Below are 19,243 nucleotides of genomic sequence, written 5' to 3'. Positions count from 1 at the left end.
GACAGGTTTTCAGCACAATTTTAAATGAGACCTTCAAGGATGAAAATGAAATGCCTTGGCTTATCCTCTCAGAAGTGTAAGAAATGTAATGTGCACTATAAATGTTTTTTTCTCGGAAATATCATGGATCAAGCAAATTAATAATTACGTTGTGGGATGTCTGTCTCTCTTTCTCTTAAGTCTTATGAAACTGCTGATAAAACTCTGCAAAATAAACTGAAACAGTTGGCCCGACAGGCACTAGATAGGTGAGTTTTGGTCCCTCTGGTCCTTACCTGTGGATGACAGTGTCCTGTGTTACTGAATGTGACAGATTGATCTGAATGTGTGGTGTATACCTTGTCGTAACAAACCTCCATTTTCATGTTAACTTGAGACCCAAACCAGGTCTGCCTTCTTCGAGAGAGTTTGCCCCTCTCTTTTTTCCTGCCTCTTTTCACACGTCATGTTGGCTCCTTAGATGGTAAACTCTGTAAGGGAACAGAGAGCATCTTGTTTATCTCCACGTCCTCGTTCCTGCTTTAAACTCCGAAAACAACAAATCAGTCAAGAGATGTTTTGTTTAGTTTTTGCTACGTGTAAAACAAAAATGACTGTGGTATTTGAGATGGAAGACTTCTCTTGGGTCACATCAGACTTCCAGAGAGGGAACTTCCTGAGAGCCTTCCAGAGCCACTGCTGGAAGTGGAGGAATGGAGACTGGCCAGCCACAGACATCCCCAGACTGCGTGCGTGTGGCTCCCTCAGCCCTTTGCTCAAGGGTACCCTTTCAGGAGAGCCTGCCCGCACCATTCTGTTTAAAATGGAGTCTCGTCCAGTGCTTCCATCCTGCTCCCTCTGTTCTAATATTCTTTCCCATATCTCTTCCTAAGTGTATGAAATTTAGGAGTCGGTCATACCTGTCTTTAACGTCTCTGTCCCTTCCAACCCCCCACCCCCCAGATACAAGCGCTGTGAGGGCAGAGAAATTTGTCCTTGTTTAGCCCAAGCACCTAGCCGAGGGCCAGACGTAGAGCTTGTGTCCACGAGGCATTTGTTGGAGGAATGAACGGCCTTGCACAAGAGAAGTATAACCTCTCGTGTTGACAGAGCGTTACAGACAGCAGACAAGGGTGGGGACGGCACAGCTGAATAAAGTGTCCTGTTCTGACGCTAGACTAGGTGGCTGTACCTCCCCAGCCCTGCTTTTTTTATTGAGGTATAATGATCACCCCTCCTTTTCACTCATCACCATAGTCTAATGTCTAGTTTGTTTCTCCAAATTTGGGAAGATTTGGGCACTTGACACACAGTTAGCTTCTCCGTTTTGACTTCTCTCACCAGTCAGACCGTAGATGGCTGTCATTACCTGTGTGGGTAACCCTCCTGCGCTCTCTGCATCCTGAGCACAGGTCTGTGGTCAATCACCAGCTCCTCTGAGGATCTGTTCAAAAGAATGGATGTGCTCTCCAGGAAAAATGGACATAACTTTTTTTTTGCATATAATTTCAGTGGTCACCAGACTCCTAAATCTCATACATGGACCTCAGGTTAAGAACGTCTGTGTTTTAGCCTGATAGTTCTTTGACAGAACAAAGTCAGATTTCCCCAAGTATCCGGAGTGGCCTTCCGTGCTCCAGTCCTGCCACTGGCCCCATCGCCCACTGCCTCTCATTTGCACGCTTCACAGGGGCTCCACCCATTCTTTTGACATTACCTGAACTCACTCTGCCATGTCACACTTGCATGCTTGTACATGCTGTTCCCTCTGCTCAAAACCCTTCCTCACTCTCCGGGGGAACATCTCCACAGTTCAAACGTCTGTTCAGAAAAGTGTTCCCTACCTCCCCCTCTCTTCCTACCATTAAGTTACTGTCATCTGCGTTGCCTTCTCTCGCTGTGGTGCTTCCAGCCTAGCTTCTGTGACTTCTGACACACTCCCTTCCTCTCCCCACGACACTGGAGCACCTTGAGAGTGGGGTTGTGTTTTGTGCGTTCCTGTAGCCCCCTTACCCTGCATAGGAACTGACATGCCCTGAGTGCTTAGTTAACATTGTCAGTAGAATATTGTTTGCGAAAATACTCATCTTACCTTTGGGAGTAGCTTAAGTCGTGGACTGTCGACTAGTATGTAAGAATTTTATGTACTAATTCTACATTAGGGATGTTTGACTGGTTCTTGAAGTAAATTCTGTTTTCTGGAAAATGTGAGAAGAAAAACTGAAACAGTTTCCTGTACCTCTCTCTGTTCCAGAGCAGAAGCGCTGAGTGAGCCTTTAACAAAGCCTTTATGCAAAGTCAAGTCAACGAATAATAAACCAAAGCCGCCTCCAACGAGAGCACATTTCCCTCTAGGAACTAACCCCTTCCTTGACCGACCTCAGCCGTTTATCAGCCCACAGTCCTGTGACGCCCAGGGACAGAGGTATACGGCAGAAGAAATTGAAGTTCTCAGGTAACTCAGTTTATGATTCATTGTCGTCAACAATTTCGGGAACATAATCAGTGCAGGTGATGTGAGTCTCATTAGGTGTGCCGAGTCGGAGTCACATCTTTGTTATGGTGTGTCTTGCTGTCGTTATGTGATTATAAATTATATTGTCACATAGCCACAGCTTGAAATAGTTCAAATTTGTCCTAACATATATTCACATGTATTCACATTTCCACTAGAGGTATGTTTTTCTGAACATCCTAGTGTTCTCCAGGACTGAACAATGCAGGTTGCGGGGCAGAGCAGGGCAGCAGCGGCAGACCGCTCAGCGTCCCCGCCACACGGTGACCGGAGCCCTGGTGGGGAAACTGTCACCTTGAAGTGGCCATCCGGGCCGGAGTCAGCAAAGGGAAGCCGCAGGGGCTGAGTGGTTTTTCACACTGCTTTGAAGGGTTATAAAAAAGAAGACCGAAAACCTCAGAACATGTGACACAGATCTCATTACAAAGCAGAAATTAACTAATATCCGGCCCTTTCAATGAAATGATTCTGTGTGACGCTGTCATGGTGGCTGCGTGTCATTACGCATTCGTCAAAGCCCACAGAATGCACAACGTCAGGAGTGAGCCCTCATGTGAACTGTGGGCTTTGGTTGGTAATGATGTGCCCGTGTTGGCTCATCAGTTGTACCAAATATGCCACACTGGTGAGGGATGTTGAGGGTAGGGGAGTATATACGTGTGGGTGGGGAGGGCTGTGTGCAAACTCTCTGTAGTTTCTGCTCAATTCTGCTGTGAACCTGAAACTGCTCTAAAAAATAAAGTCTATTAATTAAAAAAAAAATTAATAATAATAATATCTGGCCCTTTACGGAAAAAGTTTGTCAACCCCTGCTCTGGGAAGCCAGTTCAGTGTCTGGAAGCAGCCCCAGGGGATAATTCAAAATGCAGAGCAAGGATGTGGAAATTCTTGCTCGTCCGGCCGGCATGGCTGCTGTGCGTGGGATGGGTCTCTGAGCCAGCGCGGCCGCTTCTCACCCCGGCTCCAAGGGAGAGCCCACCTGCTCAGAGCTGCGCGGGTCACAGAGTTGCTTGTTCAGGCTCCGAAAATTGCACTGAAAGGGCTCCTTCCTCCTAAGCAGCCACCTGCAGGCAGTTTTCTCTCCTTCCCTGCTGAAGATTTTAATTTTCCTCCTACCAATCTGGCCCTCTTGGCCCAGGAGAAATACGCACGAACCAACACAGCACAAAGCAGGACAGAAACGGTGGTTTTGGACCTGAGAGGCAAGTGCGTCCCAGGCCAGCACTTTGGCTACTCAGTGTCCATTTGCTCCCTTCTGCACACGTTTGAAGTTTCTCAGTGCGTGCGGCAGGGCAGCTCTGTGTCCCTGCTGACAACACAGTTGTCCTGCATGCGGGGAAAGGCCTCATCATCACAGGATGAAGGTTCACACCGATCCTGTGTCCCTCGTCAGCTGTCCTTGAATTCTGTCACAGCCCCACTGGACAGTGTTCCCTAGAGGCCAAATGGTGAAGTAACCCTACAGCTACTTCTAAATAAAAAGAGGGAAGGACGCAGAGAGGGAGAGAGCCTTCTAACATATGCAGACAAACGTCCACAAAACGAGGAGCGTGCAGAGCAGCTGCAGACCACGCTTTCTCTGTCAGGAGGCAGTAACCGTGACCTTCCTTTGTGCCCTACCTGTTCCTTGTTCTCATGGCCAGAAAATGTAAAGAACACATTTCCCAGAATTATAAACCTCATGTTTTTTAAACCCCCAGCTAACTAAGCAATTGCTGTCTCTCTTCGGGCTTAGGATACAGTTCGCCTTGTGTCCTGGTGACACTTCCAGTACCTCGAGTGTCGCCTGTCTTGAGACTGTTCTCCTGTGAAGGATGTTAGTCCTAAAAGAGTAACTCTTATTGAATTGAATTGAATCAGTTATTTTCTGGTATTCAACTATTTTGTGAAAATTTTGTTCAGTTATTAACGAGATTGTCATTTTAATTTTATTACAGTATCATATCTTGTCATTTAAATTAGAAGGAGTTTCAATAAGATTGGTAATCACAGTAGACCTGAACATTTGCTTGAGGTTTTTCCCTTGTGTTTTATAGGACAACATCAAAAATAAATGGTATAGAATATGTTCCTTTCATGAGTATTGATCTGAGGGAACGTTTTGCGTATCCAATGCCTTTCTGGTAAGTAAGCAATATTCCAATTTTTACTTTCAAGACTGTTCTAAGTTGGCAACATTTCTTCCATAGTCTGAGTTCAGTTAAATTCATAGCCTTGAAATTAAAATTTGCTGTGAAAAATTTGATTGGTAGAGGGGTGTGGCTGTGGGCAGGAGGCGGGGAGACGTGGCGAGCGTGCCTGTGGACCGTTCCCTAGTGGTGGGACACGTGGTCTCCCTTGACCTAACATTGTGCGCATGGCGTCCAGCACAGCGGCTGGCGCAGAGTAAGTGGTCAGTGAACGTTTGTTAGATTGGCTTTTGATCACAGCAGAAATTCACATCAGTAGAGGAGAGGAATTCCTGGGAAGGTGGAGTGGAATAACAGTATCGTTGTTTACCGAGAAGATTCAATTCAAGAAACAGTTAACTGTGAAGGTGTTAGCACAGCCTTCTGGGACAGTGCAGCTGTGTCAGAAACCTTAAAAATACCATTTGGTTCAGGACTCCTGGCTTCTAGTCATCCTAAGGAAATTAAAATTCGATCAAAGATGTATGTAATAAGAGCATTTATCAAAATGTCCATTACAGCAAACAGTTATTTAAACAGACTTGGTGTCTAACAACAGAGGAGTGATTAAATAATATCATGTTCATATTATTATTTAAATATCATGCTACCCATAAAAAAATAAGTCTTTGATGGGGCGGGTATAGCTCAAGTGGTAGAGTGTGTGCTTAGCATGTGCGAGGTCCTGGGTTCAATCCCCAGTACCTCCTCCAAATAGAAATAAATAAATAAACCTAATTTCCTCCCCCTCATAAAACAAACAAATTAAAAAATTCTTTGAAAAATATAGGGGAAACGCTTACAGTGTAGTACATTTATAAAGATAAAAACTTTTTTCATGTATTTATAGATACATATGAAAAACTGATGTAAAGTTAGACATCAGAATGTTTCAAGTGGTTATGTCTGAGTAGCGAAATTGGGTGATTTACTTTTTAAAGCATTTTCAGTTTTCAGAATTTCTGCAATGGTCTTGTTATATTTATCAGAAAGCAGGGAGTCGAATGCTTATTATATACAGAATATATTAAGGCTCTACTAAGAGCAAAGAGCTGCTTTTTCATTTGTAGCGTTTGCTGTTGTGGGTGGGCAGAAGTTAGACAGAAGTTGTCAGCGTAAGTTTTCCCCTCAGACAACCATGTGATGCTATTTCTGTGGGGGTGGGGGAGGGGAGGAGGATCTAGGCATGTTTACGTGGGAGAAGTTACAGCACTAACGTTGGGGGCCCAGAGTCGCGAGCCAAGCTGTCCGGTGCCACATCCTCTGTGACGCTGTGCACATTTTTTAATCTGTCCCAGATTTTAAAATACAAATAGAACCCACCTCATAGTGTTACTGTGATGATTAAATGAGTTGATAAAACAAAGCACTTGTTCATGGTGCTTGTTACATTGCAAGTGCCATGTAATAAGGGTCAACTGTTTACAAAGTAATTATTTTGTTGAATAATAAATTATATTACGTAATTTGGCTGCATGTTTCAAATTAAAAATGTTTATACTCCTTCGACTATTACTTTTCACTTCAGGAAACCAGTTCTAAAAATATTTGCAGATGTAGTCAGAGGTTTGTATAAAAGATACTCATCAGTATTGTTATAATTATGAATGTGTGGAACCAGTTATTCCAGGATGTGCTTACTGGTTAAATCTAAGCAGAGATGGGGGAAGGGCCTAGCTCAAGTGGTAGAGAAAAAGTAACAGTAAGCACCCAGGAGGTCCCAGGTTCAATCCCCGGTACCTCCTCCAAGCGGAAATCAATGAAGAAACCTAATTACCTCCCCCTCACAAATCTAAGCAGAGAGATAAACCTGTAGTTCCAATCTTTGTGTAACAGAGTAAGAGAAATCATATTTGTAGTGCTCATATAACAGAATGTCCACAGAAGAATTTTGTACAGCCATGAACAATCAAGTTTTCACAAAATGAAGTAAATGGGGAGATGCTTACAGCATATTGATTGAGACAGAAAAATGAAGTACTGTACCAGCTCCCTTAATTCAGGCAGAGCACTTGTCACAGCTGGGATTCTACACGTGTGTGATCCTTGCTCTGCGCGGGTCCTCCACCCTGGACCGTGAGCTGCCCTGAGGCAGGACACACGTTACGTTGCCCCCAGGGCCGAGCACGCTGTCTGCAGGTGGTGGGTGCTTGGTGGATGCTTTCTGAACTGAAGAAAAATCTAGAATAAATAGAAAATTAACTACTCTGATTGCCAAGATTTTTGTTTTCTTTTGTGGATTATTTTACAGTAAGAATAATCAGAAGAAAAAGTAACAGTAAGCATTTTTTAATTCAAAGGCAACAGACTGGTGGCAAAAGGCTCACAGTTTATGGTGAGAAAGATGGAGTGATTAAATTCTTTTCTTTTCTGGTCGTGTATAATAATAAACATATCTGTGAAATATTTTAAATATTTTTAAAGTTCTAAGAAAAAAGATTGAGTTTGGTGATTTAATGATGACTTTTGAGAGAACATATATTAAGGAGTCTTGGATTTACTCAATTATGGTTCACATGGCAGGTTCATAATACTAAATAATTTGATTGTAGATTTGAATCAGCCTTATTTTTTCTCCTCAAAATATTGTGATGGCTGTCCTTGTAAATTCACCAGCTCGCTGTCTGCAGTCAGCACCTGATACTACACAGGTACCAAAATGTGGCCCAGAACACTGGTGGTTCTGTGAGACCTGTGAGGTGGTCATCAGAAGAGTCTGAGAAGTGTCACCCACTGTGTGCTGCCATCCCTGAGACACTGACAGTAAATTCTGTCTTTTCACGGTTTAGAGATGTCCTCCAATGAAAAACAGTGGTGCTCTAGCCAGGAACTTTCAGGTCACACCGGACCTCAAAACCCTCTTTCTTCTAGTATCTATCAACGTTCCTTTAGAAAAATGTTATATTTGTTTCAGTTTGCGTATCATATGCCCTACATTATCCTAGAAATCTTTTGAAACCCCCAAATTTTTTGCCCTTGCTTTAGAAGAGTTTTGAGAAAAGGCCGATTTAAAAAAAAAAAAAAAAAAAAAAAACTTGTGCTGGACATCAACTTTAGAGAAATATTACACAGTATATTCCCTGCACACTGTGAGTAGAGGATGATGGATAAGAATCGTGGATATGGCCCCAGAGACCAGATTCAAATATGCTGTCTGCTGCTGCTTATCTTATCTTGTTTTGAAGATGAAATGAATAATATCAATGAGATACTTTTGCGGGAAGCCAGGCACGCGGTCCTCATTCAGCAGTTAGGTGCTCTGTCCTTAGCCTTGCAGGGGAGTTGGCGCAGAGCCCGCGCGAAGGCCTGTGGCTTCCTTGGTCCTTTGGGATGAGCCACACTGAGTTGTCTTTAAGGGCTCCATCTCACTGAAACTGAATTTCGTGAATATGACCTTTCTAAATCAAACTTTTGAAGTATGTTCTTTGGGGATGGGGGGTAATTAGGTTTTTTAATTTATTATTTATTATTTTTATTTATTTATTTTAGCAGAGGTACTGGGGACTGAACCCAAGACCTCATGCATGCTAAGCACACACTCTACCCCTGAGCTATACCCTCCCCCTTTTGAGGTATATTCTTAAAATAGATACAGGTGAGTTTAGGTTGCTCTGCTGTTTTCAGTTATCTGTACATTTTTTTCTGATTGAGAAGGACGATCGGATTGACTGGATTTAGGACTAAGGGTAAAGACCCAGATTTGGCCAGAGAGTTCTTAGGGTTACATAGTGTAGCTGTGATCACTTTCCCAAAAAAAGAAAAAACTCTCTAGGAAATTTAATTTTGCTTTTGAATCATTTTTTGAGATTAATTTTATCATCATTATTATTATTTAATTAATTATCACCTCAGTGATAGATGGGGCAAGCTACCGTTATCACCCAAACAAAAAGCTACATTTTCTAAGTGGGTGCGACCAGAAGACCTCACCAATAATCCTACCATGATTTACACTGTGTCCAGTTTCAGCATAAAGCAGGTAAACATTCCTTTCGTGTAATTTTATATGAAAAGCCAACATTTTAAAGTAATTTGAATATAGATGACTTTTTTCTTAGGTTTTTTAGTATGTATTCAGATGCATTAGTATAATTGGAAAAATTATTCGTTCAGCACACTTTGACTTAGACATACTGAGATGATACAAGTATGAATAACTTTTGAGCAGTTACATGTTTTTATATACACCCTCTTTGTTGGTACGTCCTTGCAGATGAGATAGTTGGGAATATGAATTTCACCTCGGATAAGAGAATAGATGTAAAAGATGGATATTGGGCTTATTTAAAACACTGCAGTGGTGGGACAACTATATGGCTTTATCACAGCTTTAGTTACATTTCAGCATTGAAGTCACAGATGTTTTCCACGTTATATAAAAATAATGGTCCTTTATGGTTACTAGAGGTTAAAGAGGGTGGGAAGGGATAAATTGGGAAATCGAAAATTGCACCTCTTGGGGAGTGATGGAAATGTTAGCTGTCTTGATTGTGGTGGTGCTGGTGGTTGCATGGGTGTCTGCATCTATCAAAATTCATCAAAGTGTACGTCTGAAATACGTGTGGTTTACTGTACAGGAACCACACCACAGTAGAGGGGTTAGAAAAAGTAATGGTCTTGGAATAATATGATTTAAAAATCTTTTGATGTGTGTATTCATTTTAATTGGTCATATTATAATAAACCAACTTTAAAAAAATGCCTCTAAAAGCATTTTTTGTCATTAAAAGTAGTATAGATCAGTATACTTTTATCCATGTAGGAATGCACCATCCATATTTAATTATTCTAAATTAACTTCATTGGAATACTTTGTCTTTTCTAGAATTTGGTAGAACAAAATATGTGTTAGTTGGCAGTATGGCATTTCTATTTATCATTTTCCTATTCAAGCAGTAGTCAGGATATTTTGTATAAAAAGTCAGACTCTAGGTGCAGTGCTTAAATATTGTAATAATGTTGAAATTGCATGAATAAATGAAAATATTAATAAATTCTTGTTAACAGACAATAGTATCAGATTGTTCCTTTGTGGCATCACTGGCTATCAGTGCAGCGTATGAAAGACGATTTAACAAGAAGTTGATTACCAGGTAAAATTTTGTATTTGTCCCTTTAGCCCTTTTCATGTGATTTTCTCTTAACTAGAGATTAAAAACTTAGGCTTTATCTGCGCAGAAGGTGAAGAGGGCATATCACTTAGGAGAATATGGCCCTTGCATGTTAAGATGATTTGTGAACACGGGAAGATTTGCTAAGGTAGTCTAAGAACATAAGCGTGTGTAGTTAAGAGAATATATATGAAATAAATTATGTTTTGAGATAAATGAAATTGGCCAAATTAAAATCCTGTGATATTTGTAATTGCACTGTCCCGTGTGGTAGCCACTAGCCACGTGTGGATATTGAACACGTGAAGTGGGCTAGTCTGAGTTCAGATAGGCTGTAGGTATAAAACACATCAGATTTTGAAAACTTAGCACAAATGAACTATTAGAAAATATCTCACGTTTTTGTATTTATTACATGTTGAAATTTAATATTTTGGATATATTGGGTTAAATAAAAAATTTAATGTAAAACATTACATACGTGATATAAAGTAACATTTCTTTTGGCTAGAACTCATTTAGAATATACTGAAGTGTTACTGAAATACTTTCTCTTTCAATTTTATAAGTTTTATTAGCTTAAAATTGTTCATTGTAAAATGAAGCTGCATAATCTTTTTGTACAGCTTTTCTTGAGTGGTTTTGTGTGTTAAGTCCTGAAAGTACAGAGGTGAGTTAGATACAGACCTTAGTTTCAAGCTCTTTGCCATCTTGGATAAACAGACCATGTAAGTAAATAATATGCAGTTTGGGAAGAAAATTGATACTGACCGTTTCTACAAGTCTCTTACTGGATAATTTTGTGCTTTGTCAGAGTTAGTCACCTTAGTTGTGGTTAATTGAAACGGTCTTCTCTTTAGAGAAGAAATTGGTCTTGGGGCAAATAGTAGAGTATTTTAAGTGGCTTAAAATACATCCACTTAATAGAAGGTTTATCAGAGTATATAATGGAAAACTGAGCACTTTTCAGAATACTGTGAAATTTATGCCCTGCTGGATGATCTCATAAGATACTCTTCATTTATTTATATTGAAAAAGCACTTCAAGTAGGATGAAATTCTTTTTCTTTTACAGGCCTATTGTAGAAAATATTCTTATGTTTATTTTTATAAAATTGACAATAGCATATGTCTAAATAAAATACAGTATTCTGCATGGTAGCTTATATCGAATACTAATGTTGGTATTTCAATATTTCTTTTCCTTACAAAAGCATAATTTACCCTCAGAATAAGGACGGGGAGCCAGAGTACAACCCATGTGGAAAGTATATGGTGAAACTGCACCTCAATGGGGTCCCTAGAAAGGTGAGTCATGTATCCCCACTCCAACCCTCCTCCCACCTTCGAATCCTGAGTGGAATCAGTAAGAAAAATGTTATTTGTGTAAACATTTAAAAAGTCAGGTTAGTTGATTTTGAGTCTGTGATACTATACATATCACTACCAGTAACATTGTGTGTTAATAATTAAAAATAAAAAAGCATGACAAATATAAAGTCTTTTTAAAAATGAGTTTTGGGAAAACTTACAGAAAGTTCCAAGAAGTAACATTGGGCTCATGCTTGTTAATGCGTAAAATTAATTTTAATCTCATGGTTGTTAATTACCTTTTTGATTAAAAGGATTTCAGACAAACCAAGCCTGGTAGGTCAGAACAATTTAGGTGTGTAGTCTTAAGTTGAGATGTAAGACACCTTTAATGTTCTGTTTTCCTTTGTGAAATACACACATAGTTTGAAATTGCACTCCTTTAATTTCTTCAAGGATTCTGAACCATGTCGTAAGGGCCTTGTGTCGTTAGAATTCCCTAGATCCGGTCAGCTCATGGAGGTCCATGGATTCACATCAGCGTCACCTGGGAATTTGTTAGACTCCCACAGTTTTAGGCCTCGTCCTGGACCTGCTGAATCAGAATATGCATTTAGACGAGATCCCCTAGTATTCCGGGGTGAGAAGCTGAGTTGTTGCTCTGTAGGTCAGTAACAGTCACACTTCAGTCTGCACAGAATCACCTGCAGGACTTGTGAAGACAGATTGCTGGGCCCCAACACCAGAGTGTAGTGGGTCTGATGGGGCTGGAATTCACGTATCCAGCAGATTTCTAGGTGATGAAGATGCTGCTGTTGGCTGAGAACACCCTTTCAGAACCCTGCTCTAGCTGACTTCTTAGAAACTAGACAAAATTATTGAGAATGGTTTTCATGAACCATAATCTTTAAATAACCTCTTCTTTAAAGAATCTTTTAAAATGCAGTTGCTTAGTTCTTCTATTAATATTGGATCGAAATTCTTACCTTATTTCCCAGATAGCTCTATAATATGAATTAGAAACTATCCTTGTGGTGATTACTTCTGTATTTCTATATTATTTAAATATATTTTTTAGCCATAGTATTTTACAACTGAACATAGCATGTCTTTTGCAGGTTAATATTGTTGTTTACCTTAATAGTGAGGCCCTTTTGTAATTATTTTAAATATAACGTACATTTCTGAAATCCGTGATAATTTTGCTGGTAGATCCATAACATGTAACCAGTTGGCGCGAAGTTATCACCTGACAGGGACATTAACTTTTCAACTTAATTAAGACATGATAAGACACTTTATAGTTGATCAGATTCTAGAAATAGGAACCTGTCAGTAGCTCAATAATGAGTGTGTCATGCCTTTTATCAGTATGAAAGGTGTGTGGGTTTACCACCTAAGGAAATGAATGTTCTCTTTCTCCAGGTGATAATTGATGACCAGTTACCTGTTGATCATAAGGGAGAACTCCTCTGTTCTTATTCTAACAACAAAAGTGAACTGTGGGTTTCTCTCATAGAGAAAGCGTACATGAAGGTCATGGGAGGATATGATTTCCCGGGATCCAACTCAGTAAGTAATAGACAAGACGGTCCAGACACAGACTCATGCTGCCTCCTAGGGCTGTTTTAAATTTGAAAGATTATAGATGATGTATTTGGTTTAAATGAAAAGAAAAGATCAACCCATGGAAAGTGCTGGTCAGTCACCTTGTTCTGGGAGTGTGTGTTTTCTTTTGTAAGGTTATTAGCGCATTGTGTAGATTTGTTACTCAGGAAAGCCTGAGAGTGTGTGTGTCTGCTGTTAACGCTGACCAGTTAAATACAGTGTACCTTTCCAGAGAAGCCTCTTCAGGTCAAAGGGATGTGTCATATTGTCATCCTTATGTTTTGTTTTATTTTGTTTTGTTTTGATTTGTAAATTCAGGTTCAAGGAGGTTTTTGTTAATTTTTCCTAACCTTAACACAACTTAACCTGTAAAATCGAGGTATGTGCCAGTGTCCTGTAGTTGTATCAGGTAAACTGGTGGGGTTATGCCAGAGGTTAGTCAGGTTAGCGTGACTTTGAATTGTAATGTTAATTAGCCTGTAGCTTGAGAAAAGATATTTGACCTTTGTTAGCCTCTTTGTCTGTAATATGAGGATAACACCCACCTCTCAAGAACTGTAAAGATTAAATGAAGTAACATGCACATCACCCACATTCATATCCTGGGTTAGTATCCTTGCCCACGACCTGGCCTCCTTCATTCTCCTGGTTCCTAGATGCTAGTCAAAGAATGTGTAGGTCATGGTTAAAGGTAAGAGGATGTCAACATTTCCACCTAGCCTCCATGTTCAGTGGCTCTGTCCTTCAGGTATTTCTAGTTTAGCTTTCTAATCCATTGCCTGTTCATTTAGCCAGTGCAGCTTAGAGAAGGAATGAGAATAATATAAAATATTAGAAAAATGACTGTCATATAGTAAAAACTCAGTAAATGGTTAATGATGATCATCATAAAGCGTTTTTTTCTGTTAAATGTTTTGAGTTTTCATCATATTTATCAGTAAAACAGTTCTGTTGTATTCAGGAAAAGCAGCAAAGATTTTAAGGAAAAGACAATCTTGTGCTTAAATCTAGGTAGGTGTTTGAGTTAAATAAGAAATGTACTACTGGTAGAAAACAACTTACTACCTCCTGACTTATTCCTGTCAAAATCATCGTATCAAATCAGTGAGATTTAATAGCTGCCCCGGGGATGTACGTAAGAGCTTGAAAACAGCCTGCCTGCCCTGTTTTATGCTGCAGAACATCGACCTTCATGCCCTCACCGGGTGGATTCCAGAGCGGATTGCCATGCACTCAGACAGCCAGGCGTTCAGTAAGGACAGTTCCTTCCGGATGCTTTATCAAAGGTAAACTTCTCTCTCTTTCGTGCTGAAAGAGATTACTTAAGAACCTCATGCCTTACTTAGAATGGATATTGCAAAAGCTGTCACCTTCAGTCATTAGGGAAATTGTGGTTTTCAGGTAGACTTGACTTTACGCACAGCCAGCCCTCTGTCATCCTCGCTGATGGTTACAGTGAATCCAGACTGTAGATAATCTAAAACATTGAATCTGGAGTATGTAACATGGAAAAACTGCCTCGCACTTCCTGAGTACTTAACAGCTTGAGGGAAGGTGGGCAGAGAAGGGTGTGAGAAGGTGAAGTGGAGGCCTTAAGTGGACGCCCCCCGGGAGGGCGGAGAGCCGTCTGTACGGTGGTGCACACTCAGTGCTGACGCCCAAAACACAGTGCACTGATCAACAGAATGACGTGGCTTTGGGAGAAGTACATTGGCTACTGCACACCTTCATTTTTACTTGTAAATCATTTGAAAATTTAGCATTTGTTTTTTTCATCGATAGGTTTCTACCTGAGAATTAAGTTGTCTAAAACTGGGAGCGGAAAAAAGGAAATGTGACCGTTTTTCTGTTATGCTGTAAAATAGAAATGTGCTTCTTATTGAAAGTTCTTTGGAGGGTGTTGGGCTTAGCCTGTTTTAGGAAAGACTTCAAATTTGGGGAAATTTCCAAGTAGGCCATGAGTAAAGGAAAAGTGCTGTGATCTGTAATTACAGACGTGTTTTCCTTCGGTGACCTGTCTGTTGGGTCCGTTCCAGGTTTCACAAAGGGGACGTCCTCATCACGGCGTCCACTGGCGTGATGACTGAAGCGGAGGGCGAGAAGTGGGGCCTGGTGCCCACACACGCGTATGCTGTGCTGGATATTAGAGAGTTCAAGGTTTGGCCTTAAGTGTGTTTCTCTCGTTTTTCTTGTCTGCTAATAAGATGTTGCAAGGATTCCAAGCGATCTATGAGACTTCTAAATACTGACAAATTGAGGTCTAGGCCATGTTTCAAAGTCATTTCCCCTGTTACATTAAACAGCTTGACTGCTGCCATTGGAAATTATGAAATGAAAAGATGGGAAGTGTAAAGACAGCACAGATACTGATGACAGAACAGAAACATTGTATCCTGCAGGGTTGAGGGGCATGCATAGCCCTCGGGTTCTGGGCTGTGTGATGGCGCTGGGGTCAGGCACAGTTTAGTCTCTGGAGCACAATCAACATTCAGTAACTTCTGTGCAAGGACAAAAAGTCAGAGGACAGTGGATGAGAACCTTGCTGGTGGGTTTGGACGTGTGAGACCTCTTTCAGACCCTTCTCTGAGTTCAGGTATCAGAACAGTTGACTTCATTACTTCTCATGTTGTTAATTAGCTATTTTTAACTGAAGAATGGATCTGCCCTCTGGGTTAGAAAATACAAAGATTGTTAAGGGAAGACTCTCTTCCCCTGACGGTGCAGTACCTAAGCTGTCTGGTTACCGGGAAGCTTAGCTAGCAGTGTGTTCCAGTTCCTCCTGCTTAAACTTAGAGAGAGTGGTGATCAGTCAGCAATAACAGGGTATACTGTGTATTAATGAGACAGGTTTTTCTTCCCTAGCTCACAGAATTATATGACTTACAAAGGCAGTAGGGACCTGCTGCGACATTTAAACATTTACACTCTCGATGCTTTGAGTCGGCCACTGTTGTTACACCCCCAACCACGGGGTATAGAACTGTCCCATCCTTTTAAAGTGGCATGAGAATTGACTACATAAAGCAACAGTAGAAAAATGTATGTGAAATTACGTAAGCTGGGGGTTTGAGTGTGTTTTAGAAATGTAATTTGCCACCAACACCAGCTAAAACATTGTGGGTAACAGTTGCTCTTATTTAGTAATAACTTTATTGTCAGAAGCTGCTGTGAGCTGGGTGTTCATGGACGGGTGAGCAGTGTTGGGGTACTGGCAGGAGATTTAAAGTTAGGTAATGAAACAGGCAATATGAAAGCAAGCTGGAATTTGAGGGAAATTTCTGTAAAGATTATATCATTTACTTTGAGTAATAAGACTATTTTTCTGATTGTTCAGGGGAAACTGGAAAAATGACATGTTTAAGAGAAAAATGCGTACCTGTGATTTGACTTGAAAACAAAACATTAAAAAATTGTGGATTCCAGTAAAGTAAGAATTTCAAGTAACAGCCTTTTCAGTTAAACATCAGTAGCGTTATTCATACAATATCAATTCCACATGTTAACTTTTCTATAACAATGGAGGCTTTTTTTTCCCATTTTTGTTTTTTGACTTGAAGTATAACAGACCTGCAGCACCACATTAGTTCCAGGTGTACAGCATAGTGACTCCATATTTCTGTGTTACCAAAAATCAGCATGGTCAGTCTGGTTGCCGTCTGCCACCCTGCAAAGTTACTACAGCATCACTGACCGTATTCCCGGGGCTGAGCATTTCACCCTTGTGACTCACTCATTTTGTAAGTGGAAGTTTGTGCCTCTTCGTCTCCGTCATGTTTCCCTCATCCCCTCACCCATCCCCCCGTGGGACCACCGGTCTGTTCTCTGTACCTGTGAGTCTGTGTTTGTTTTGCTATGTTTGTTTGTTTTGTTTTTTAGATTCCACATGTAAATCAGGTATGTTACATTTGTCTTTCTCTAACATCTCACTTAGCATAATACCCTCTAGGTTCATCCATGTGGTCACAGATGGCAAGATTTCAGTCTTTTTTATGGCTGACATGTTATTGCACATATATATAAACACCAAATTTCTTTATCTAGTCATCTGTCAGTGGGCACATAGGTTGCATCCATATCTTGAGTATTGTAAATAATGCTGCACTGAACATTGCTGCGCATATATCTATTTGAATTAGTGTTTTGTTTTCTTTGGATAAATACCCAGAATTGAAATTGCTTGATCATATGGCAGTTCTATTTTGAATTTTTTGAGGCATCTCCAGAAGTGCACAGGGACTCCCTTTTCTCCTCATCCTTGCCGACACTTGTTATTTGTTGTCTGTTTTGCCATAGCCGTTCTGACAAGAGTAAAGTGTATTTCATTGAGGTTGTGATTTGCCACTTCCCTGATCAGTCATGTTGAGCATCTTCCCGTGTGTGTGTTGGCCATCTCTATATCACCTCTGGGGGAAAAATCTATATTCAGGTCCTTTGACCATTTTTTAATTGAGTTTTTTATGTTGAGTTCTTTGTATATTTTGGATATTAATCCCCTATCAAATTTACTGTTTGCAGATATCTTCTCTCATTCAGAAGGCAGCCTTTTCATTTTGTTGATAGCTTCCTTTGCCTTGCAAAGCCTTATTGTTTGATGTAGTCCCATTAGTTTATTTTTCCTTTTGTTTCCCTTGCCTGAGGAGACAAGTACAAAAAAATATTGCTAAGGCTGATGTCAGAAAGCATACTGCCTAGGTCTTCTGGGAGTTATGCTTTCAGGACTTATATTTAAGTCTTTAATCCATTTTTAGTGTATTTTTGTATATGGTAGAAGTTAATGGTCCAGTTCCCTTTATTTGCTTGTAGCTATCCAGTTTTCCTAATACCATTTATTGAAGACATTGTCTTTTCCACACTATATTTTTGGTTCCTTTGTCATAGATTAGTTGACCATATAAGTGTAGATTCGTTTCTGGGCTCTGTTCTGTTCCATTGAGCTACGTATCTGTTTTTATTCAATGCCATACCATCTTGATTACTGTAGCTTTGTAGTTTAGTTTTTAGTTTGGTTAAAGCCTGTAACTTTATTCTTTCTCTAGATTGTTTTGGCTATTCGGGATCTTTGTGTCTCCATACAAATTTTAGAATTATTTGTTCTAATTCTGTTAAAATGTCATTGGTATTTTGATAGGGATTACAGTGAATCTATAGCTTGCCTTGGGTAATATGGTCATTTTAACAAGATTGATTCTTCCAGTCCATGAATAGGATACATATTTCCATTTGTTTGTATTGTCTTGTATCGGTTTCTTTCATCAGAGTACAAATCTTTCACCTCTTTGGTTAGATTTATTCTTAGGTATTTTATTATTTTTGATGCAGTTGTAAATGAAATTGTTTTCTTAATTTCTCTTTCTGATAGTTCATTGTTAGTGTATAGAAGTACAACTAATTATATTGATTTTGTATCCTGCAGCTTTACTGAATTCATTTATTAGTTCTGACAGTTTTTTGGTGGCATCTTAAGGATTTTCAGTGTATAGTATCATGTCTTCTGCAAATAGTGACAGTTTTTTTTCTTATTTTCCAATTCCAGTGCCTTTTATTTCTTCCTCTTGTCTGATTGCTGTGGCTAGGACTTCCAATACTATGTTGAATAAAAGTGGCAAGAGTGGACATCCACATCCTTCTCTTGTTCCTGACCGCAGAGGAAATACTTTCAGTTTTTCACCATTGAATATGATATTAGCTGTGGGCTCGTGATATATGGCCTTTAGTATGTTGAGAGATGTTCCTTCTATACCCACTTTGTTGAGAGTTTTTATCATAAATGATGTTGATGTTGAATTTTGTTAAAAGCTTTTTCTGCCTCTATTGAGATGATCATACCAGTTCCACTTAATTTATTGATGTGGTGTATCACCTTGATTGATTTGCAGGTGTTGAACCATCCTGTGTCCCTGGGATAAATCTTGATAACAGTGTATAATTGTTTTTAATATGTTCTTAGATTTGGTTTGCTAATATTTTGTTGAGGATCTTTCTGGCTGTGTTCGTCAGAGATACTGGCCTGTGCTTTTCTTTTTTGTGTGGTGTCTTTGGTTTTGGTATCAAGGTGAGGCTGGCCTCTGAGAATGAATTCTGAAGCATTCCTTTCTCCTCAGTTCTTGGAATAGTTAGAGAAAGATAGGTGTTAACTCTTTAAACATTTGGTAGAATTCACTCATAAAGCTGTCTGATCCTGCACTTTTTGTTTGTTGAGAGTTTTTAAATTGCTGATTCAGTTTCATTACTGGTAATTGATCTGTTTGTATTTTCTGTTTCTTCCTAATTCCGTCAGAGGAGATTGTCCATTTCTATGAATTTATCCGTTTCTTCTAGGTTGTCCACTTTACTGGTGTTTTATTGGTGTATAGCTGTTCATGGTCATTTCTTATGATCCTGTGTATTTCAGCGGTGTCAGTTGTAACTTCTTCATTTCTAATTTCATTTATTTGGGTGCTCTCTTAATGACTCTAAAGGTTTATCAGCTTTATATTTTCAAAGAACAAGCTGTTAGTCTCACTGGTCTTTTCTATTGTTTTTTAGTCTCTGTTTTGTTTATTTCTGCTCTG

General features: G+C 39.8%; 1 protein-coding gene across 3 annotated transcripts in view; it reads left to right on the top strand.

Annotated features, from left to right (window-relative positions):
• CAPN7 (calpain 7) overlaps positions 1 to 19,243 on the top strand; it is a 46,518-nt gene that overhangs the window by 9,125 nt on the left and 18,150 nt on the right. For all 3 annotated transcript variants that reach the window (XR_004323331.1, XM_032489166.1, XM_032489157.1), the window contains exons 4-12: positions 181 to 248; positions 2,234 to 2,434; positions 4,531 to 4,617; positions 8,515 to 8,641; positions 9,670 to 9,755; positions 10,988 to 11,081; positions 12,510 to 12,656; positions 13,872 to 13,978; positions 14,729 to 14,849. Coding sequence is in view for 2 of the 3 variants with exons in the window: in XM_032489166.1 (XP_032345057.1) it covers positions 181 to 248; positions 2,234 to 2,434; positions 4,531 to 4,617; positions 8,515 to 8,641; positions 9,670 to 9,755; positions 10,988 to 11,081; positions 12,510 to 12,656; positions 13,872 to 13,978; positions 14,729 to 14,849 (1,038 nt within the window). In the remaining variant the exon portion in view is untranslated. The remainder of the gene's footprint in view (positions 1 to 180; positions 249 to 2,233; positions 2,435 to 4,530; positions 4,618 to 8,514; positions 8,642 to 9,669; positions 9,756 to 10,987; positions 11,082 to 12,509; positions 12,657 to 13,871; positions 13,979 to 14,728; positions 14,850 to 19,243) is intronic.

The sequence above is a fragment of the Camelus ferus genome, chromosome 1 (assembly GCF_009834535.1).
Source record: "Camelus ferus isolate YT-003-E chromosome 1, BCGSAC_Cfer_1.0, whole genome shotgun sequence".
NCBI lineage: Eukaryota > Metazoa > Chordata > Mammalia > Artiodactyla > Camelidae > Camelus > Camelus ferus.
This window is presented reverse-complemented; position numbering and strand designations above follow the sequence as displayed.